This window comes from Sminthopsis crassicaudata, chromosome 3 (genome assembly GCF_048593235.1).
Source record: "Sminthopsis crassicaudata isolate SCR6 chromosome 3, ASM4859323v1, whole genome shotgun sequence".
Lineage (NCBI taxonomy): Eukaryota > Metazoa > Chordata > Mammalia > Dasyuromorphia > Dasyuridae > Sminthopsis > Sminthopsis crassicaudata.
The window spans coordinates 591,945,989-591,969,546 of NC_133619.1; the positions used below are offsets into that span (position 1 = coordinate 591,945,989).

The 23,558-nt window shown below is 40.0% G+C and overlaps 1 protein-coding gene across 9 annotated transcripts; it reads right to left on the reverse strand.

Annotated features, from left to right (window-relative positions):
* Nucleotides 1-565: 565 nt before the first annotated feature.
* LOC141563731 (uncharacterized) lies at nucleotides 566-23,208 on the reverse strand. Of its 9 annotated transcripts, XR_012488491.1 has the most exons (5): nucleotides 20,651-21,484; nucleotides 19,413-19,513; nucleotides 16,070-16,101; nucleotides 14,375-14,451; nucleotides 566-821 (listed from the first exon to the last, which is right to left on the reverse strand). XR_012488491.1 is itself a non-coding variant. In XM_074305212.1 (4 exons), the coding sequence occupies exons 1-3, from the start codon at nucleotides 21,372-21,374 to the stop codon at nucleotides 14,413-14,415; spliced, it is 864 nt and encodes a 287-aa protein (XP_074161313.1). In that variant the 5' UTR covers nucleotides 21,375-21,484; the 3' UTR covers nucleotides 566-821; nucleotides 14,375-14,412. The 9 variants fall into 9 exon arrangements, 1 of the variants encoding a protein (XP_074161313.1); XR_012488495.1 differs by lacking the exons at nucleotides 19,413-19,513; nucleotides 20,651-21,484 and adding an exon at nucleotides 22,252-23,208; XR_012488497.1 differs by lacking the exon at nucleotides 19,413-19,513 and having other exon boundaries at nucleotides 21,372-21,484.
* Nucleotides 23,209-23,558: the final 350 nt, after the last annotated feature.

The window sequence follows — 23,558 nt, forward strand, 5'->3', positions numbered from 1 at the left end:
AAGGTGGTAGAAAATTAATGTTCAAAGAATATATTAATGTTATGTTGGCCAGTTCACGTGACCAGTAGATGAACATGAAATCCCAGCTGCCTTGAAAATGCCATCTGCCCCTCTTCTCCTCAATCTCTATTTCCCCCTTCTACTTCTGACTCTGGATCAGTAATCACATATGACCGTATTTCCATTATCTTGGATGGAGCATGTTAATTGGCTGCTATGCTACCATTGTTCTTGGATAGGGCATGTTAATTGATAGCCTTATTGATCAACCAAACTACCATTCCTGTGTCTCCCCAGAAAATCTTGTCCTTAGCTACCTACTCCCCCTATAAGTGTTGGCTTTCTCATTAGAATGTAAGATCTTTAGGGCAGGAACTCTTTGGCTTCTGTATTTGTGTGTACTCCCATCTGGAATATTTTATTCATTCTTTCGTTGACCTGAGTAAGAAATTGACCTCGGCTCTTTTTGACTCTGAGAACTTTTAAGAAACAAACTAGTGTCCCATTTCTACCTTCCTCTCTACCAGCCTCTATACCCCCAAAAGCTCTCAGATCAGAAACAAACTTCTTGTTTTAGTTTTTATTATGTTCTTTTATCTTTTGGTCTTATTAATTGTTTTCTTGACATTCATTCAAATGATTGCTTTCAAGCATAAGGAATGAGTGCTGCCCCTTCAGGTTGACAACCTTTTCACCAGACGAGCCTAGGGTATCCAAGTGGAAGATTTAATGGGACTGGTCTCCATGTTTCCTCAGTTGCCTCCAGATACTTCATAGGATATAAAGGAAAAGCTTTTCCATGGTTCATGTTGGCCTGGTCTCTGCAATAAGAATTAAGAAATAGAATTATAGATTGTGGTACAAACCCTTATTATTGCAAGAGCCTTCTATTTTAAGTTCCCTCTTATTCCCCTCCATTTGATACTCAGCTGTCAGAGATCCATTTCCCTAAAGTACAAATCTGATCATGTCTCTTATTCTCCTCATCTCTACTTCTTGGAATTTCTAGTTTCCTTCAGAACTCAATTCAAATTTCGTCTTCTACCTAAGAACTTTGCTGATACCCCAAGTTGCCACTGTCTCTATCCCCCAAAACTACCTTTTTATGGCCTGGTTGCATGACCATGAGTAGCTCTTTCATCTGAAACAGCTGGAACTCCAACCCAGGACTTACTATCAGTGTGACTTTGGAGAAAATGATATGGTCAGATATGCAGATGGAGGTAATAGCTGGGGAACAAGACATTACCAGGATGAGATTGTTCAAAGTCAATGAGACAAAAGAATCCAAGGTGGAATTCCATGTTAGCAATGATAGAAATAAAGCCCAAGATTTATATCTAGATCTAAGAAAGGTGCTGGAAAGAAGCAGAGTCCTAATTTCAAGCTGAAGGATTTGAGGATTGGTTAAGAGAGGAGGAGTGGAAGGAGACAAATATTATGACTTTGATAGCATACACACAAAGACCTACCTATAAGCACAAGGGAGACTGAAGCCTAAAATGGTGCCAGCTGACTCCACTCTCAGACTGCCAAAAACCCACCCCCAAATAAAGAAGCCTAATACGGTCCCTGCTTCTGATGGCCTCTATGGAATCTATGGATCACAAGTTTACTCTAATCCTTGGCCGAAGGAATGCTCCAAGGTCTATGTCTTCATTAGTCCCCATAAAACTTTTGTGGGATTGCAAACAAAACCTCTTTCATATAGAAATAAACCCAAAAGATCTCTGGACCAGAAAATCCCTTTCTCAGGCAGGAATGGTCCCAAGAGAATCTTTAGGAGACACCATGGTGCAGTATTAAATTCAAACCCACTCCCCACCCCCATTCCCACCAGCTTCTGATGGCCAAAAAGCCAAATTTGAATCTTGGCTTTGCTATCCGTATGACTGTATGGGCAAATCACTTGACTTATAAAACATGAAGCATTTATAAAATGAAGGCAATTGAGAGAATCAAGCATTACTCTAATCATAATGTCCAAGCTTGTCCTTGAAGCTAGATGAGGTGAGAAATGTACCTCCTTCCCCTTTCTTTGTAGAAGTGGGCCACCATGGGGGTGGAGTATTGCCTAGCCAGCCTTATATGAAGCATTTATAAAATGAAGTCATTGGGGAAACTAAGCATTACTTTAATCATTATGTCCAAGCTTTTGTCCTTGAAGCTAGAAGAGGTGAGAAAATGCACCATCTTCCCCTTTCTTTGTAGAAGGGGGTGATCTTGGGAGTGGAGTTTTGCATAGCCAGCCTCTGGCAGTTAGTACATTAGTTAGTTGTGCTGAATTGTTTTGTTAATCTCCCTTTTTTATTCTGTTACAGGAGATGGCTGGGGAATGGGGAAGGCTCATGTTAGAAAATGATAATATCAAAATTACAGATGACAATATCCTAATTTAAAGAAGAAAATGCAACATTTTAAAAAATGAATGAGTTAAATTGGATGAGCTCTGAGATCCCATCCAGCTATAGATCTTTGATCCTCATCAGGTTTTTCTTTCAAATGGGAAGGCATAGAGAAAATCTCTACAGTGTGACACATCTCCCTCAATCAACAAGAATTTATTAAACAGAAATTATTAACAATAATAACTTTTATTTATATAGAACTTTAAGATTTACAAAGCACTTTACAAGAATTATCTTATTTGATCCTCACAACATCACCTTGGGAGATGGGCACTATTAGTAACTCCATTTTACAGATAGTCTATTAGGATTAAGTGACTTGCCCAGGGTCATATAGCTAGTAAATGTCTAAGGGCCAGATTTAAACTCAGATGTTCTTGCGTCCTTCCATGTAACTCTGCCTACTATGTGTCAGGTATTATCATAGGTATGCTAGAAATACATCCCTCCTTCACAAGGAATTGGAAAGAACTACTGTGTGACATTTTTTCTCTGGGGTCTGGGCCAGCTCCCAAATATAAGCCCTGCTCTGAGAAGCATGTCGTAGGCTTTCATAAATCCATTTGCCATGACACCCGGCTGCACCCGAGACAAGCTGGGCCCTGCCCTGCTTCCCTTCCTGCTGTCTCACGCTGCCTAAAGCAAAGTAAGCTGGGGGAGGGAACACAAGGCAAGATTTATGCCCATAGACACAAGCAGCCTCTGGAATTGAGGGAGTCATCCATCTCACCAGGGACAAGAGGAAGGGGCTCAAGGCAGGAGAGACAGCTCAGCTAGAGGCGGAAGCTAGGCCAGCAGTGGGGCACCCTGGGGAGGGGAACTGCCACGAATGTCACTGAATCCCAGGCATTGGACTCGAAAGCAAGAAAGGATCTTTGGAAATACCATTGTCCCGTCTATCCCCCTTCTCAGCATCCCTGACAAGGGATCATCTAAGTCTCCACTTGGACCATTTCAGGGAGTTCCTATTGTTAAGATGTTCTTTCTTAGAGGAAACTTAAATCTATCTCCTTGAGCTTCCAACCATTACACTCAGTTTCTGCCTTCTGAGGCCAAGCAAAATACAGTTAATCCCCCTTCAACAGAACAATCTTTCGGATCTGCATACATGCATCCACTCATAACCCATACTCACATTCACATAATACAAACACATATATATCACTCACATATACACATATACAAATATACATCACACACACACACACACACACACACACACATCCCTATAATATACAAACAATGATGACTATAGCTACAAAAGTTTTCCCTTCACCAGACTAAACCTTGGAGTCATTTGTAAACTCCCTCCCTCCTGGAATTACTCTGCATTTATTTGTTTTATTTATTGCTTTCCCACAATAGAATGAGGAAATGGATAAACAAATTGTGGTGTATAAATGGAACAGGATATTACTGAGCAGTAAGAAATGATGAGTAGGACAAATATGGAGAAGCCTATGAAGGTAAATATGAACTGATGAAGTAAAGCCAGGAAAACAAGGTGCACAATGGCTGCATTGTCAATGGAAAGAACAATAACACAAAAGGAAATGCAGCATGATTAGAATGACCAAACTTGAGCTGAAAAGAGTTCAGATAATGCCTCCTCTGTCTCTGTCTTCCTTGTCTTCTTTCTGTCTCTTTTCTGTCTCCCTTCTTTCTCTTTCTATCTTTGTCTCTGTGTCTCTGTCTCTCTATATTCATCTTTGTCTCTCTCTGCATGTTTCTGTCTGTTTCTCTGTGTGTGTTTCTGCCTCTCTCTGTGTCTCTGTTGATCTTTATCTCTCTCTGTCTCTGCCTCTCTTCATGTTTCTGTCTCTCTCTCTCTATGTCTCTGTTTCTGTGTGTGTTTCTGCCTCTCTCTGTGTTTCTGCCTCTCTCTGTGTCTCTGTCTCTCTGTTCCTCTTTGTCTCCCTTTGTGTCTCTGTCTTTGTCTCTGTATACACCTTAAAATAATGGACTTTGGGTACAAAATGTTATATATACTGTCAGAAGAATAGATTGTATTAGTTGGCTTTGATAAACTGCCTTTTTCCTTTCTTTATTATTCTTCTTCAACAGGCAGGACACACTGTCTAAGGAGGTAAATTAGAATATAGTAAAAAAAAGTTATATAGAAACAAAAGAAACATTAATAATAATTTTAAATGTCCATTAGATCCCATTTCCCCTGGACTCTAACCTAGAGGGAGAACAGCCAGTTATCATCTTCCTTAAAACCCTTTCACATGGCTGAAGACAGTAATTAATGTTACTTTTTCATCTTCTCTTCTCTAAGGTAAATGGTTCTAATCCCTATGCTACCACTACTAGGTGTGTGTTGTTGGGAAAGTCAGCTTCCTTCTGTGAGTTTTATTTTCCTCAATTGTTAAAAAAAATAAAGTTAATAATCTCTCCAAACCTAATTCCAAAGACTATTATGAAAGCAGAAGAAGATAATAGATATGTAGGTGTTTTTTAACTATAAAATACAGAAGAAATATCATCAATTCTCTTGTCCACACCCAAATGAAAATGCAGTGGGCTGGGTTAAGAGTTCTGTTACTTCAGCAGGAATGGAATAGACAATAAAGAAGCTTCTTCTTAAGTGTCAGTTGTGCCCCAGCTACCAAGAATTTTGTTGTTCCATCATTCAGTCATGTCCAATTCTTCATAATTGTCCAGGAAATCTTCCTGGCAATGATATTGGAGTGGTTTGCCATTTCATTGTGCCCCCATTTTACAGATGAGGAACTGAGGTAAATATGGATTAAATGACTTGTCCGATGTCACACAAATAGTGAATGTCTGAGGTCAGATTTGAACTCATTTCTTCCACACTCCAGGTCCAGTGCTCTGTCCCCTAGCTATCTTCTAGTACCCCCCAGCACTAAGGATATAAAAATGAAAAGAAATAGCCATTTCCCTCAAGTACTTTACATTCTATTAGATGAAACAAGTGAGAGAGAGAGAGAGAGAAAGAGAGAGAGAGAGAGAAAGAGAGAGAGAGAGAGAGAGAGAGAGAGAGAGAGAGAGAGAGAGAGAGAGAGAGAGAGAGAACACAAATAATGGTGGAGAGCTGGAAGATAAGGAAGATTATGTTTAAAGAAGACTAAGAATTCCAGGTGACACAGTGCATAGAGGGTCAGATCTGAAGTCAGATGACTCATCTTCAAGGCCTCTAACACTTAGTAGTTGTGTGACCCCAGGAAAGTCACTTAACTCTATTTGCCTCAGTTTCCTCATCTGTAAAAACAAATTAGAGAAGGAAATGTCAAATCACTCCACTATCTTTGCCAAGAAACCCCCCCAAGGAGTCACAAAGAGTCAGACATGACTGAAAAGCGACTGAACTATAACAAGAAGAATTCTTTGAGTCCAGGGAGGTGAGGAGTATGTGCATTTCAGGGGTTGAGACAGAAAATGAAATGTCTTGTGTAAGGAAGAGCCAAAAGGTCAGTTTGGCAGTATTGAAACATGTGCATTTTTTAAAGCTTCAGCACTTTCACCAAAGGCAATGTCAATAGCCAAGTTCAACAAGAGAGAGCATGGCACAGGAACAAAAACACTGGACCTGGAGAGTGAGGAAACCTGAGGTCACATCCTCACTCTTAAACTTACTAACTCTATAACCTAAGTCACTTCCCTTCTCTTAACTTCAATTTCATCATCTATAAAATGTAGATGATAATACTCATTAAAAAAACATATAAAATGTCTTATAATTCTTAAACTATTATAGAAATGTAGAAAAAGTCATGTAACTTTCTTACACCTTAGTTTCCTCATCAGAAAATAAGGAGAGTTAAACAAAATGATTTCTTAAGTTTCTTCCAGCATATTATTCTATGAAATCATGATAGTGAGGGAGATAAAGAAAATTATTGGGGCACCTAGGTAGAGCACCAGCCTTGAATTCAGGAGGACCTGAGTTCAAATCTGGTCTCAGACACTCAACACTTCCTAGCTATGTGACCCCTGGGCAAGTCACTTAACCCCAGCCTCAGGGGGAAAAAAAAAGAAAATTATTTGGGGGCACAGAAAACTCAACCCCAATCTCAGATAATTTATTTTAAATGGTCAAATGATGAAGACTAGGGTAAATAAGGGAGGAAATAAGAAACAAATATACATTTTAAAGTGTGTACATTATGCACCAAGTATTGTACAAGTTGCTAGAGATAGAAATACACAATTGACACCATCTCTGGGCTAAAAACCTAGCTTACATTCTATTGAGGACAGAGAGGGATAGGGGTGATCAGCAATACATTAAAAGGTGAATAAACAGGTCACAAATACAAATTAGTAAATTTCTATGACAGAAGCTTATTGTCCAAAACATGAAAATCTAGAGTGGTCTGAGGCTAATGAGGTGCTAATGATTACAAAATGGATGAGAATTGTTTTTAGGTATATTAGAACAAGAGGGAAGATCAACTACTACTTGGAACAGATGGAATGATGCTAATGAATAATGATGCAAAGGTTGAAATACTCAATTCCTATGTATTGTATTTCCTTTTTTTATTCCAAAGAGTGATCACTGAACTGAGGAAGAAAATAAAAATGTTGAGTAGGGAGCAGAGATAAATGAAATTCAGTCAACATCTTGTTACCCTCCATGAGTTCAAATAACCACATATAGATTAATTACATTCTAGAGGACTGAGAGAACTGTCCAATACGATTACTCTACGATTACTTGAGCCACTATCAGTGATCTTTGGAAAATTGTAATGAATAAAAAAGGACCTTCAGGACTTCAGGGCAACTCTTGTACCAATCTTCCCCACCATCCCCCCCCCAAAAAAATTGTGGGGAATATAAGAAGGTGAAGTCTCTGAAACTATTATTAAAAAGAAGTCATTATCACAAAGAACCAGCAATGCTTCATCAAGAACATGTTATATCTTATTTTTTTTTGGACATAGAAAGACAGATGAGGGAAGAAAAAAATAATTGTTGATTTTTTTAAAAATCAAATTAAAGATTAAAAAGTATAGATCATGATAGTTCTAAATTCATTTATTTTTCCTTTCCTTTTTCTTCCTTTTTATTTATTTATTTCTTTTTTCTTGGGGAAGTAAAGTCAGAGAAAACAAGATAAATAGCCAAAAAGTTCAGAAGAATGCTATAGTCAGAAGTTACTATAGAGTAATCAGACATAAACATAATATTCTTAAGATTTCATCTGCAAAGCATTTGACAAAGTTTCTCATTGATTTACTTATAGCTAAGTTGGAGATCAATAAGCTATATGAGAGTATATTTAGATGAGTCTGAAACTAGACCAATAACTAGACCCAAGAAGCAGTCATTAATGAATGGATCAACATTAACTTGAGGGAAGTCTGTAGTAAAGTGCCCCACACATTTGTCTTTGTACCCGAGTTGTTCCACATGTTTATCAGTGATTTGAATACAGATGATTATTAAATTTTCCAATATGTGAAACCTGGAGTTGTGACATGTTGGATGATAGAATTCAAATTTCAAAAGACTTCAAACAAACTAAAATAAGATGAAAGTCGTTAACATTAAAATCAAAATTTTACATACTTCAGTTCGAAAGATCAAACTCACACATGCAGAATGGTGAAGGCATGGGTGGACGACAATTTGAAAAAGATCTTAGAGGTTTTTTTTACTGTCTTTGGGGCTTGGATAAGCTAGTTTCTTTATTTTGTTATTCAGTCATTTCAGTCATGCCCAATTCTTCATGATGCCATTTTGTGGGTTTTCTTGGCAAAGATACTATAGTGGTTTGCCATTTTGATCTCTTAATTCATTTTACAGATAAGGAACTGAGGCAAGTATGGATAAGTGACTTAGTGACTTGCTCAGGTCATAACTAGTAAGTGTCTGAGGACAGATTTGAACTCAGGAAGATGAATATTTCTGACTTCAGGCCTGGCACACTATTTACCATGCCATCCATCTTTGTTTACTGTGAAAAACAAGGTTGTTCTAATGTTTCATGTTGTGTTAGCTTTGTGCTTGCAAGAAAACTAAGGATACCCAGGATAAAGGCAAAAGTAAGCCAAATTCAGATGTTTCCAATGAAACAAGAGATTGTCATGAATATTACTTATTGTGAAGTCTACAAAACTGAATTTAGGCCCATATAAAGTCTAAAGAAACTATCACTGGAATGTTTAATCTAGAAAAGAGAAAAATTTCTTCCCCCAATAAACTGTAAACTCTTTCGAGAGCAGGGACTGTCTTTATTTGTTATATCCCCAGCATTAAGCATAGTTCCTGGCACATAATAAATGCTTCATTAATGCTTATTAACTACAGATTTAGGGACAATGCAAATGATACCTTCAAATGTCTGAAAGCATAGGAAAAATGAATGAGATTTGACTCTTTCTGCTTGGCCCCAGGGGACAGAATTAAGACCAATAGGAAAAGCTGCTATAGGACAGATTCTAGTTCAAAGGCAAAAGTACCTTAACAAGAAATGAGAGCTCTACAAGTGGAACATATTGATGATTCATGAGGTAGTAAACTCCTCATTACTAGGAGATGATCAGAATGAGAACTCTTTGTTTGGGACACCAGAGAAAGAAGTCCTCTCCCTTTGGAGGGAAACTAGGTGATCTATCATCCAACAATAGGCTCCTATGATTAAGAAAGTGATTTCAAATGACAATAGCATTTTTTCCTTGATAGTATACAAGGAGGCTAATAGGAGAGAAAATGAAGCAGAGAACAGGTTAATCAGAGAAAGAAACCCAGAGACCAAATCCTATATAAGTCTACAGTATATGTTCTCTTTAGAGCCAGAGAAAGCTTACAAAGAAAATAGACTGCCAAAGCCAGAAGGGACCTGAAAGACAAAGCAAGTATTTCATCTTTCCCCCACACTTTACAAAAGAGGAAATTGACCCTGGCTCAGAGAGTGACTTGACTAAGGTCACAAAAGCCAAGATTAGAACTCTGGTCTCCTGGCTCCCAATTCTCATGTTCTTTTTTCCCACTGGAGCAGATCACTAGCAGTCTGGGCCAAATGTTGTCACTTAACATAGGAGAGGGTAGCACATAATCATTTCATTTCTGTTTAGGAAGAATAGAAAAGGGAAATGAAACATTTTTTTTCTTCACTAAAATACATGGCAAGAGCCCTTTGGGGAGTAGCTTTCTGTTGGGAGCAGTCTTTACAGAAATGCTGATCTTCAAAGTCAAGTACAAATGCAAAGACGCTCTGAGAGTGAGTGATCTGTGCATATCCAAGAGCCTTTATGCAAGCTACTCCCAGGCTGGAGGAGTCGGGGCAGGGCACCTTGGAGCCCCTGCCTGACTCACAGTTCCCTACACAGCCCGCCTCTAATTCACTTTGCCAGACACCTTTCCCACCAGGAGCAGGCTGACAAGACAAAATAGACGGCTGCCCGTGCCCCTTAGCCTTGACCTTCCCTGATGGATCAAATGACAGATCAGCACAAAAGGGAGGCTGGGGAGGAGAGGGCATATGGAGGGGAGACAGGCACCCACACAAAGGAAGAGACACTGGGGCAGATGCAGACAGACTTACAGAGAGACAGACACAGACCAAAGGAAAACAGAACAAGGCTGATGGGGAGAGCAAGCATAAAAAGACAGAGAAAGACAAACACTAGGATATAGATAGACATAAAAGTATAGAAAGAGAAACAGAGATAGAAAAAGAGACAATGAGGAGTGTGAGAAGAGATGATATTAACCTTAATTTTTGGGAAAGAGAAATTATTTTTAAAAGGGAGTCCCCAAAAGTCTTAGTGCAATTCTAAGATAAGAAAGCTTTCAACAAGCTTACAACAAGCTTTCCTAGCTTAAAGCTGCACTAAAACTTTTGGGACACCTTGTATAATATATTGATTTATCTTCTATATATATATTATAATGTTCCCAGTAAAATGTGAGTTCCTTGGGGATTGTCTTCTTGTTTTCATCTCTGTATTCCCAGTATCCAGAACACAAACCATGGCACAGAATAGCTTAATAATTGTCCTTGAATTGAATTTAAATGAATTGTTGCTTTGGAATCCATGGGAACACCAGCAACCAGCTTCTTATGCATCCTAGCAAAATTAGCCCCAGAACAAGGGGTGTGTCATGTAAAGAAAGGAGATTCCAGTCTCCCATTAGCACCCAGCTAGAGCATATGAAAGGCCCATTTTAAAAGGGACTGATTGGGGAATACCTAGCAGAGACAAAAGCACCTATGAGCAACAGCACAATAAAATAGTAGCAACCATTCTAGAATGACAATCTAGAAGTCTATCTTCAAATATCAACTTGATTCCCAAGCACTTGAATCTCTCTGAATGTCAGGTTCCTAATCTTTTTCAAGTAGAAATAATAACACCTGGACTATTTATTCCTCATAGGGTCATTATGAAGAAAGAAGTTTGTAGGGTTCTTGACCACAAAATTCACAGAAGTGGGTTCAAACACAAAATAGAAATTAATTTTACTTAAAGAGAAGCTTTGTGCAAGCAAAATCAATGCAAGCAAGAAAAGAAAGGAAACTGCTAATTCGGGGAAATCTTTGCATCAAATATCCTGCTAAGAGTCTGATATCCAACATATACAGGAAACTAACACAAATATATAAAACCAAGGGCTATTTCCCAATACATGAGCAATCAAAAGGATATGAACAAGCAGTTCTCAACAGAATTGTTGTAACGTGCTCTCCTGGCAGTGACAATTACTAGTCTGTTCTAGGCCCAACAGAGTACCTTTGACCACTGACCTTTGCAGTGTGAACTCTACCCGGCTCGCCTCCTCTGAGGCCTTCAAAGGTCTCTGGCCACAATCTCTTGAATCTATAGCTTAATAACCAGTAGCGCACTCAAGAACAGCCACGTGTAATCTTAAAAGCCTTTATTATACCTACTCACATAATGCCCTAACTGATGCCCTGACTTGTTGGTTCCCGAGTGAACACCTGGTCAGAAGACCCACGTGTTCACTACCAAAATCCTTACCTCTTTTGGCTATCCATCTTGGCTTGGCCACCCAGGCTAGGAAGCCAGGGTGAAGAGCGCCAGGTTACAGAGAGCGACTGCTGCCTGCAGTGGGCTTACATAGGGCCTGTGAGGTCACACACACAGCCAATCAGCAAGAGAGTCACCCATTACGAAGCTATCTCAAAATGGACAGGATCCCACCTACAAGGCAGTCCTAATATCCATAGAAATTACTTCCGGACCACTCAATCTCCCGATGCACTGTGGCGCCCATTTAAAGGGCTCTTACAAATTGTGAACCATTACAATTACTTGAATTAGTGTTCCAAGTTACTAATAATAAGAGATGTGAAAATCAAACAACTCCAAGCTTTCACCTCACATTGAACAAATTTGCACGATGATAAGAGATGGGAATAGTCAAAGTTAGAAGGATTAGGGAAATACAGTTGCATCAATATGCAACGCTGGAGTTGTAAATGGGTCCAACCATCACAGAAAGTAATTCAGAATTATGCTTTAAAAAATGATTAAAATATCCATATGCTTTGATGCAGAGATTCTGCTGGGATTATATACCAAAGGGGTCAAAGATTGAAATAAATATTCACAATGCTAGAAATTTTTACAATAGCACTGTGTTGGGTTGTTTTTTTTTTTTTAATAACAAAGAATTTAGTGGATGCCCTTCAGATGGGGAATGGCTAAACTAATTAAACTAATATAATGGAATAATGTGAAAAAATATGATAAATATCAAGAACACAGAGAATCATGAGAAGATTTACATGCTTTGGTGCAAAGTAAAGCAATTAGACTCAGGGAAACAACATTTTTAAATGGCTACAATGTAAATGGAAGCAATAACAAAATCTAAACACTGCCTGACAATGAAAAAGAGAGAACTGCTACTAAGTGTCAAAAATGAGATCTAAAGACCCAGGCCTCCCTAATAGGAATAGGAATTATTATAAAGCTTCAGGCTCTCTGCTGGGGACAGCTAAGCAGCACAATGGCCAGAGCATCAGCCCGGAGTCAGTAGAACCCGCATTCAAATGTGACCTCAGACACTTACTAGCTATGTGATCTTAGGCAAGTCATTTAAATAGCCTCAAAAAAAAACAAAACAAAAAACAAACAAACAAAAAAAAAAAAAAAAAAAAAAAAAAAACAAGGTTCATGGTTAGAATGGAAAAGAATTTAAAATCAGAATGCCTGGTTTTAAAACCTCCTACTTACTTAGTACAGCAGCAATGTGATCTCAGGCTAGTTCTTTCCCTGCTCTGGACCTCAGTTTTCCCATCAATAAAAGGAAGAGATTGAATGAGATGATACCTAAGGCACCTCCTCCAATGTCTTCTTATCGGATCTTATCAGATCCTTTTTAAATAAATGCTGCATTAAAGTAGAATCAGTCCAGATGAAAGTCTACATATCTTTGGTGCCAAGTCCAACACCACTGTCATGGGCAACAACTTTAGTCACTTTCAGCTGGTCATTGTCACAAATAGATTTTTTTTGCTTGAAATGGCGTTCAGTGATATATAGCACCATTCCCAAGTAAAACGAAAAGATTCTAAAAGCCTTTGTAACTTTGCCCAAATCTGTATATTTTGCTGAACCCTATTTTCTCCCATAGATGAAATATACACAAATTATTGAATTGCTGAAACTAGAAAAGACCTTACAAAACAAAATGTAAAGCAGGCACAAAAACATAGGATCATTAGTTTTGAGCTGGAAATGTCTTTGAAGAGCAACTGGTTAATCAATTAGCAAGTATTTATTGCATATCTCTGTATCAGGCAATATGCAATGGAATTGCAAAGATGAAAGTGACATAGTCTTTGCCCCAAAGGTGCTTATATTCTATCAAGAAACTAGCAGATCCAAAGTCTTCATTTTCAGATGATGAAATTGTTGCCCCAATAAGCAACACAGATAGTAAATAAAAGAACTGGTCATCCCCCATCCAGGTTCCCTGGACTTTCTCTTCCCAGTCCTGTCCCTGATTTTTTTTTCCCTGAGGCAATTGGATTTAAGTGACTTGCCTAGGGTCACACAGCTAGGAAGTAAAGTGAGATCAAATTTTAACTCAGGTCTTCCTGACTTTTTAAATCCTCCAAACCATGGTCTGCTCCTCTTAGACGCAGTCTAAAATTCCCCAGTGCCCAGAGTTTCCTCACCTTAACACCCTTACACCCTTCACACCCTGGACCATTCATCTTTTCCCAATGGTGAGTTCTTCCTAGCTTTTCCATTTTTGTGGAAGAGCCTAAACTAGCCTGCCTCTATTCTTTTCCCAGCTCTCTATCTGATTGTATAGACCTCAAAACTATACCTTTGCCTCTCCCTTTTTAGCTCTCTTTTGTATATTGTCTTGCCTATTAGAACATAAATTCTTTGAAGGCGGGCATTCTCTTTTTTCTAGTATTTGTATTCCTAGCACTTAGCATAATGTCTATCATATAACAAATAGTTAATAAATACTCATACCTTTTCTTATTTATTTGCCTGACTCCATATCTACCAACAAGTGAAACAGAGAATTTTAAAACTGGGGAGCATCATAGATACTATCTAGATCTTCCTTTTTTTTTTTCCAAGTGAGGAAGCTGGGGTTAGGGAGAGGGGATTTATTTGATGAATTTACACAGCTAGTGAATTCATAGGATTCTAAGTTTAGAACTGAAGGGTTCCTAAGGGTCCTTTAGTCTAACCCTGACCCCCACACATTCCCCAAGTGAATAGATGCAGGATATTGAAACCCATCCCTCCACTCTAGATTCAGTATCTTTTCCATTCAATTACTATAGGATGTTTGGGCTATGCCTTTCAGACTCTGTTTCCTGGGGACCCATCACATGATGCCTGGAGACCTCTAGAAGGCTGGTACTTGCCTGTTAATTTCTCTTTAAGCTTTTGTTGGCAAAGTGGAACTTAAAAATCCCAAGCTCATTTGAATAACAGAACCCTGGGAAAAACACCCTCTAACCATGGAAAATGAATATTCAACATTCCCACCTTAGCTACGTCTTGGTAGCCTGTTTCTCCACTGCATATTAAATGGTGCCATCACATGAAACGGGTGAGTGGTAGTTCTGCAAAAGAAAATACTGCCATTATTGAGCTGCCAAAGCTCTAAATAGAGAACAGAAATCAGGCCTGAGGAGATGATTCCAGCAAGGCAGATTTCAGCCAGTGAGGAGGAAAACGACAGGGGGTTGAGAGAGCTCAAGCCATGATGTCACTTTCTTCCCAGAGTAAGTCCCAAAGACCCTGGGGTCCAACACAAACATACTGGGCCTCCTCACAGGACACAGTAGCCTAAAGCTGAGCCAACAGCATTGTGGTGACTGGCTGTAGAAAGCCCTGGACTTGGGACTAAGTCCCATGAGAGCCATGATGGTGGAGAGGGAAGAGCATAGCTACTAACTGTAGCTCTACCCCTATTACTGGGTGATTTGGGGCAAGTCATCTCTCTGAGGCTCACTTTTATCAGATCTTAATTTTTTTATGTCAAATTCCTTGTCTAGTGAAACCTGTTGAAACCCTTTTCAGAATAAGTTTTTCAAATGCATAACAAAGGAAACCAATTGAAATATAGTTATCAAAATCTTTTTTAAAACAAGTTCACATGATGTGGTACAGCCACTGCCATCACCAAGAATCTAACTAAGCCCAACCTGTTCCCATTGTCAACCTTATCCCACACAAAGGGAGGCCACATTCCTGAGACTGTTTTATCTTGTCAACATGACCAAGGCTTGTTCGACCCACCAAATCAGTAAGGACCCTACAGATAGCAGACCCTTCCTTTTCCTGAGAAGGAACATTAGAAATATTCTTGTCCTACAAGTAACCTTGGTCACCAAAGCATCCTCATTGTCCTGTATTAGCATATCTTTCCTCCTATGTTCCCATCATGCAATTGCTGACTTAGATATAATGTGCTTGCAATTTGTTCTCAACTAGGAACCTCCCTAATTCCTTTCTAACTCTCCAGACCCCACCCTTACTTCCCGCCTCCCTCTTTGCTTCTGACTTTTAAATGCTCCCCCTTTGCTCACAGCTAGCTGCTAGGACATCTTGATCAGCCTCTTGTGCCCTTTTTATGAAATAAAAGGACTCCTTGTGTCTATGACAATGCCTTTTATGGGTTTTTCACATTCTAATTGCTCTCCCAGACTTTGGTGCTTCATCACACAAAACCCAGCTTAAGAAACTTGGACAAAATCATTCCTAAAGTACCCTCTAGAGCTAAATCTATGAAGTCTTAGGCTGCGTGACTTTGGGTATGTCCCTTCCCTTCAGTTGCCTTTTCTGTAATATGGAGGCAATCTAATTAATATTTACATAGTACTTTAAGGTTTTCAAAGTCCTTTTTGAAATATCTCATTTGATAGCCTTATAACAACCTATGAGGAAGGGGTTATTATCCCCATTTTATCTACAAAGAAACTAAGGTTAAAAGAGTTCAAATGATTTGTTTAGGGTTATACAGCTAGTAAGTATCTGAGTCAGGATTGGAACTCAGATCTTCCTGACTTCAACTCCAACAATTTCTTAACTATTCCACCTGCCTGCCTCAGCCACAGCTATAGAAATCAAATGAGCAAATGAACAACATTTATAAAGTACAGTATAAGGTAGCACAGTAGAGTATTCTGGGGAGTAGAGTAAAAAAGATATAAGTTCAATCTAGTCTTAAATACTTACTAGTTACATTGATCCTGTGTGCCTTAGTTTATCTAAAAAATGGGGAGAGATTAATAATATGTTAATATTATTCATCATCATTATTTCTGGTACAGGGTCTTTCATGTGGCAGGCCTGCAATGAACATTTGCTAAAAGCAAGTGTCAGATTCAAAAGGAACCTTAGGGAGGCATTGTGTCTAATTCCTATATTTCACATTTGAAAAGACAGAGATCCAGAAAAGAAAGTGACTTAATGAATGAATTAATGCCACAAGTGAGAATCACAATTGGGAACCAGTCTGGGTTTCTTCCTAAGTCTCAACTCAGTGTTTTTTCTCCCTCACTATATATCTCTTCATTTGCCAAAACAACAAAGGAATGAGAGAATTCCCAAAAAATGCCAATTCAACTGTCTCATTTAATAGATGAGGAAACTGAGGCACAGAGAGGAAACATGGTTTGTCAAGGAGAATGGGCAAAGTTTCCAGCCCTACTACTGATTTTGAGAGATTTTCTCTTCCTTTGTTCAATGTTGTTTTTGTTTGTTTGTTTGTTGGGGAGTGGGCTCTCAGGTCAACTTATTGGGCATGCAGTTTAGAAAGGCTCCCAGATTCTTTTCAGAAAAATCATTACCCAGAGTTAAATACTTCCCCTGTCTTGTATCTATGAAATTCATTAGTTTGAACCTCAAACTTTTCATTTATTTCTATTAAGTTTCATTTTCTTGGATTCTGCCAATGATTCTTTGGAATTTGGGGTTTACCATTCAATGCATTAACTAATTTTTCCCAGCTTCATGCCATCAGCACATTTCACACAAGTGTGTCATCTACTGTATTATATGTTTTGATCCAAGTCCCTGAAAAGAAGGTTAAATGGCAAAGTGGCAGCTAAGCTCAAACCACTGAGATATTCCTCCTGGAAATTTCATTCCAAGTTGACATTGAACCATCACTAATGAGTATTTTTTGGGTACCTGGACATTCAAACAGTTCTAATTTTGCCCAACTGTACAATTATCTCTCTTTGTCCACAAGAATGAGCCCACAAAACTATCAAATTCATTGCTTTAAAAATATTATCAGGAATGTGACCTCCATGCCATACTGTTATATGACAGAATATTCTTTCCCCATAAACAAATGTATGCCTTTTAGAGGAGAATCTCTCCACAGACTTACAGTCTTTGAAGTTCTATTTCTTTTAGCCATTTGATGGAGCAAAGAAAGTCATAATAATAGAGCCAAAAGAAAACTGAATTTGGTGGGACTCTCACACAGGCTAACTATGTGGCCACAGGTAAGTTACTTTATTGCTCACCACCTCAGTTTCCTGATCTGTGAAATGGAGATAATAACCCTTGTATCACTACCACCTCCTTCACAAGGTTGTTAGATTTAGAGTTAGAAAAGAAAGGAAAGAGTTAAAAAGACATCTAATCCTACTCCCATCATTTTATACATGAGAAAACTGAAATTTATAAACTTTAAAAGATTTCCTCAAGATCTCACAGTTCCCAAGTGTCAGAATATGGATTGGAACTCAGGTCCTCAATTCCAAACCTAGTACTTCAACATGTTTTCCTCTCGTTGGAGGAAAGTGCTTTATTGATGCTAATGTATAATCAAAAAGCAGAGCTAGTCGCTGTAATTGGTAGCAGCCTCCAGGCTCATCAGACTCCTCATGTGTCCCTGCCACCCAAATCTGACCCTTCTGCAAGGTCTCTTCCTGCTGTTCTGATAGCCACAAGATCCCACACGTGAGCCTCTCTGGCAGACTTTCGGAAGTATATGTCAGGAATCATTTATTTTGAAGTCTATCCCACAGCCCTCCTGGGGTCACATCACCCACAGTTACAAGACAGCTTTGCCCAACTTTTAAAAAATGAAATTAGACAAGTTTTGGAGGCCAAACCTTTTGCTGTTAACTCCTTTGATCAGCAGTAAGTCTTTTAGAATTCTAACCAAAGGAAGTGCCCTCCAACCCCCTCTCCCCCCAAACACATATACCAGCCCATCTCCTCTAAACTGTCAACCTCAATTATGTCTCTCTTAGGACCTGGCCTGGACTTTTGCTAGAGGAATAAATAGTGCTTTCCTCTCTTTCTTGTTTTGTGGATAAATCTGAGATTTTTGGCTTCCTACTTTTAACACAACTTTTGGAGTTAAGAGATGGGGGAAAGAAAGAACATCAATGAAAAAGCAAATCAATTGCCAGTGTCAGGTTCAAATAGATGTAATCCTACCACAAGGTATTCAGCATCCCAGAGGCAGGTAGACAGGGATTAGGGGACAAGGATAGCAAAAGTTGAATCTGGAAACTTTGTGTATGTGTATAGGGTAGAGAGGCAAGATGGGAGGGAGTTAGAAGTACCATGTACAGTAGGGAAAAAAACATTAGATTTGGAATTAAAAGACCTCAATTCAAATCTACCCTCTGCCACTGACTCTTTGCCACTCCCTTCTCCCATCTGCTCCATCCAAACTTGTGTTGGGTAATTGTCTTCCCCCCACCTATGTCTCAGCTATTTTATCTATGAAATAAGATGGTCCCAACCAACTCTCTAAGTTTATAATGTTCCCTTTTCCCATTTGTGTCCTGCTTTCCAGGTTACGAAATCTCTTTCAATTACTTTTCAAGTAATTGTCTTATTTAAGCCCCATTCCCTATCACCTTTCCTCCATAGAAGGAAGCAAGACAATTACCATCATCCACTCCCATTTACATGCAAGGAAACTGAGGCTCAGAGAGATGAAGAATAGTAATAACATCATAATGGCAGTGTTTGTGATGGTGATGCTAAGAAAATATTATCTAAAAAGATGGGGCAGCTAAGTGTCACAATGAATAGAATTCTGAGCCTGGAGTCAGAAAGATTCATTTTATTGAATTCAATCAGACCTCAAGAGATACTAGATGTTTGAACCTGGGTAAGTCATTTCACCCTTTTTTTTTTTCAGTTTCCTCACATGTAAAGTGAATTGGAGAAGGAAATGGAAAAATGCTACAAAGAAAACCCCAAAAGTGGTCATGAAGAATTGGGCATGATTGTAACAACTAAACTACATCTAAAAAGATAAGTGATTATGATGACAGTAACAACTTATATTTCTAAAGTACCCAGGTCTCCTAACTTCACAAAATGCATTTCCCCTCTCATTAATATTATTGACTGATGAAGATATTATGGCTCAGAGAGTTGAAGGGTTTTGAACCCAGAATCTCTGAAATCCCTTTAGACCTTGAACTCCTGTGATTTTCTATGGAATATTGCTAAGTTTTTTCCCCCTAGTTTCTCCCTCTACTTCTAGACATGGGGCAGAAAGCTGCAAAGAGAAGGATTTAAGAACTCTTTGTCTTACCTTAGGATCAGCCATTATCAGTGACACCTGAGTCCTCCAGACTAGTGAAGTTCTCACTAGTGAGACTAGCCAGGCTCTCTTCTCGTGAATCCCTCCAGCCCCTAAACAAGATTCATTCAGAAATACAGACTCCCCCCAATAACAAATCTCCACTGTCCTGTGGAAAACAAACCAGAGCCATGATCATCTCTCTCTCCCCTTCACTAGCTACCAGTGAGCCAGAAGCTGATCCCAGAAAGAAATAGAGGACATCACAGAATAAAGGTTAGAGGACCTAGCCACTGGAGGCTAGGGTTGGAAAGATAGAGTTTCTTAACAGAACAATCCCACACAAGATCCCTAGCACAAGCTCAAAGAGTTTAGGGGCAATGCAGCTCTGCAAATAACCCTCTAATCAGCAAGGGGACAGGAGAGTGGGAGAAATAATCAGAGTCAAATTCAACAGTCAGCTTCAGTTTCCCATGATGAGCCTTGAAGCCATCTTAGTACCACTGCTTCAAGAGTCAAGTAAAGCTGTTTCTCTGTAGTATGTACAGATACAGCCATGGCCACAGCTGGGTGTGCCATTCATAATCTTTCCAGAGTGCTCCCAGGTATTTTAGTCTCTTCTGGGACTATATCAGTGTAAGAAGACTTCAAAGCATTATATCATTGACATGTGATCACTGACACAGAGGTGCCCAGAATATTCCTCAAATATGGAAAAAGCAGCTGTCATTGGCCTTAGGACACCGACCCATTCAGGTGAGCTCAATCCATCACCTTTCTGGGTTTCTCCATACCCAAACCTTGGACAGGTCAGCAGTGTCATTCAGCTTACAAAAACTCTAGAAGAATACTTATAACAGTCACAACATGCCAAAGAGAAAAAAATACCCAGGGATGCTAGACCACAAAGGCCATGCTAGCCAACTGTGGCAAAGTCTCCTTAGATTCTTTCTCTAAACACTAAGAGATATCAGTCTTCATTTGTGAGGTTATAAAAGCAAAGCATCAACAATGAAAACCCTTACTTCTTCTGGCTTTATAATACATTCTAGATATAGCCAGCCCTGGACTGGGAAAAATACTCAAGTAGTGCCTGCCTCAGTATTGACTACAACCTGTTGCCTTCTCCCCTATGTCTCACTTCCACAAACTGGGCTAACAATTATCTGTCACTAGATTATCTTTACAGTCCCTTTCAAACTCTTATTATTCTGTGATATTATAAATTTATACCTGAATCACCAACTTACAATGGACTGAACCAACAGGTTTCAGCGCGCTGAAGGATTCACTCAGAAGATTGCCCATCAGCTTCTGGAAATTGGGGTGAATTGATGTATTGCTGGACATTGTGATGTCTGCCCGATGGACTGGCAGTGTAATGTCTGCTGTGCAGATGGGTACCATAACATCTGCCATGACAATGGGGGCGGTCATATCTGCCATGTGCACAGGCACTGTGAGGTCTGAGGTGTGGACAGGGCCTGAGAAGTGGGAGTGCACAGGCTCCGTAAGGTCTGCCATTTGGATAGACTCTATGATATCTTCTGTGTGGAGAGGGCTTGAGAAATTGGATGTGTGATCAAGAATTGGGAGATTTGGCATTTGTATGGACTCTGTAATTTCTGAAAAGTACAGAGAGCCCACACAATTGGTTCTGTGGATGGGCACAGTGATGTCTGCTGTATGGACAGGCACTGTGATGTCTTCTGTATGGATGGGCACAGTGACATCTGCTCTATGAATAGGCACCATGATGTCAGCAATGTGGACAGGAACTCTAAGATGGGTTGTGTGGATAGGGCCTACATGGTTGTCTGTGTAGATGGGCATTGTGAAATCTGAAGAGCGGATGGTCACTGTGTTCTGGGCTGCTATGTAAGTAGAGCCCCAGACGTTGGCTGCAGTGTGAGTGGTCTCTGTGCTTGCCTTCTTGCTGGATGTTGTGGGGTTGGCCTTAATAATACTTGCCATGGGGGTATACTCCGTGACATCTGCCTTGTGTCTGGACACTTTGGGGTCTGCCTTGGAAGCAAGTGCCTTTGAGATGCTTTGCCAGGTGAGTGGGCACTGTGACTGATGCCCCTTGGATAGACACTATGGCATCAGCCATGTAGACAAACACTGTGACATCAGCCATATGAGAAAAACACTATGACATCAGCCATATGAGAAAAACACTATGACATCAGCCATATGAGACAGGCACTGTGACATCAGCCATGAGACAGACACTATGACATCAGTCCTTTGGACTGGCACTGTGACAGCTTTTCTTTGAACGGGCCGGCACTACATGTGACCTGGGATGTGCTGGCTATGGATGGGTGCTGGGATATCCAACTACACATAGCCTCTCCTCTCCATGATGGTGTTTCATGGGTAGTGAGAGAAAACCCTAGTCAACAGAACCCAATGTGCCCTCATGGGTGGCAATCAGAGTGGGTTCAGATCTGATATGGGCAAGACAAATGGGGCCCTAACCACTGAATCTCTGTTGCCCTGGATCACATAGAGATAACATCAACCCCATGGTGTCTAAAGGTCACAAAATGAAACCACTGGAGTGATGTCAACTCATGCACATAGTAGAATGGACACTTAAAACTGCTGTGAATGTGAAGAGCACATCTGCTGCATATCTAATCTACCTCATAAGTGCTGAGTTCACTCTGATTGCTGTCGCAGCCCTCAACCACATAGCACATGTCACAATGCTTGTCCCCATAAAATGGCTAATCTTCAAAGATCAATAGCATCAGGTTCTGATGCTGCCTTATTTCTGTTTTCCATCCCTTTGGGAAAAGATGGATAGAAGCCACAAGGTCTGAGCACTGTTGTTTGATCATACCTGTACTTTCATCTCATGTTTCCACAATTCCTTGAACTGCTTTTGCATTTTCACAGATAGGTGACCAATCCTTTCTCCAGCAGCATAGTCCTTATTTGCAGTATCTCTAGTGTCTTTAGCAGGTATATCGAATGTGGGGACTTCGAAACTTTAACTGAATACTTGAAGGTAATTTATATTGATCATGCTGTTTCAAAATTTGGTCCCGACAGATACCCCTGACACTGTGTAGGTTTGATGGTGTCTCTCTGTGGAGGGTCACTGTGATGTCTGACATGTGGATGGGCTTTGTATCATCTGCTTCGTGGACAGGAGGCTTGATACCTGCTGTGTGGACAGGCACGGTGACATCCACAGTATGGAGGGGAATGACAATGTCTGTCTGTGGAAGGATCTTGAGATTACTGCACCCAGGTGGCGGTTTCCAGGCAGGGGTGGACAATATTCTTTTGAAAGGTACCTTGACGTCAACTGTGTGGAGGGGCACAGTGAAGTCTCGCTCTTGGATTTTCTGAACTGAGAATGTCTGTCTTCCACAATAGTGACTGGACCTCTGAGATTTTTCTATAATTTGACCCTGATATTTGGACAAGCGCTGTAAGATCCGCTGTACAGTGGGCAGCTGTGGTGTCTCTCGTGTGTATATTGTCAGGTTGGTTCTTCTCTGGATAGGTACCACGAGCTCTACTGTGCTGATGGGTACTGTGACATCTGCTTTAAGCAAGGGTGCTGTGATATCTGCAGTATGGACAGGCACTCTAACTGTGGTTATGTCGACAGGCATGGTGAGAATTGGTGTGTGCACAGACTCCGTGTTGGTAACATATATAGACACTATGACTTCTGCCTTCTATAGAAGGCTACTGGGCTAGATAGAGAATAGATGGGCACTAAGACATCTGCCATGTGGATGGGCATTGCAGCATCTGCATCATGGATGGGCACTGTAGTGCTGTCAGGTGGATGGCCACTGAAATATCTGCCAGGTGAAGGGGGATCACTATGACATCTATCTGTGGGGAGATACTATGACAACAGCCAGAATAAAATGGTCAGTCCCAACATAACCAGCATCAGGAAGCATTCTGAAACTCTCATTATCTAGGTCTATGTTCAAGTGTTACTGCTGTCAGAAAGAGATCGGAAGAAGCAGATCCTGGGGGTTTGTTGGAGCTACTGTTGTGTCTATACATTTGTTTCCTTGCTCAGCAGTGTCCCGAATTTCAATGTCATTGGAGGGATGTGATCGTCCCAGATTGCCAACAACTTCCACGTCTCACTGGAGATTAGTCCCACTGCCTTCCGCT

Excerpts from the sequence above, each read along its gene's own strand:
- LOC141563731 (XM_074305212.1), bottom strand. The coding sequence starts at position 21,374 with ATGGCAAGTATTATTAAGGCCAACCCCACAACATCCAGCAAGAAGGCA. Across the intron at positions 19,514-20,650 it reads ACCTGTTGGTTCAGTCCATT|GGGCTGGAGGGATTCACGAG; the intron begins GTAAGTTGGTGA and ends AATCTTGTTTAG. Across the intron at positions 14,452-19,412 it reads TGATAATGGCTGATCCTAAG|AACTACCACTCACCCGTTTC; the intron begins GTAAGACAAAGA and ends TTTCTTTTGCAG.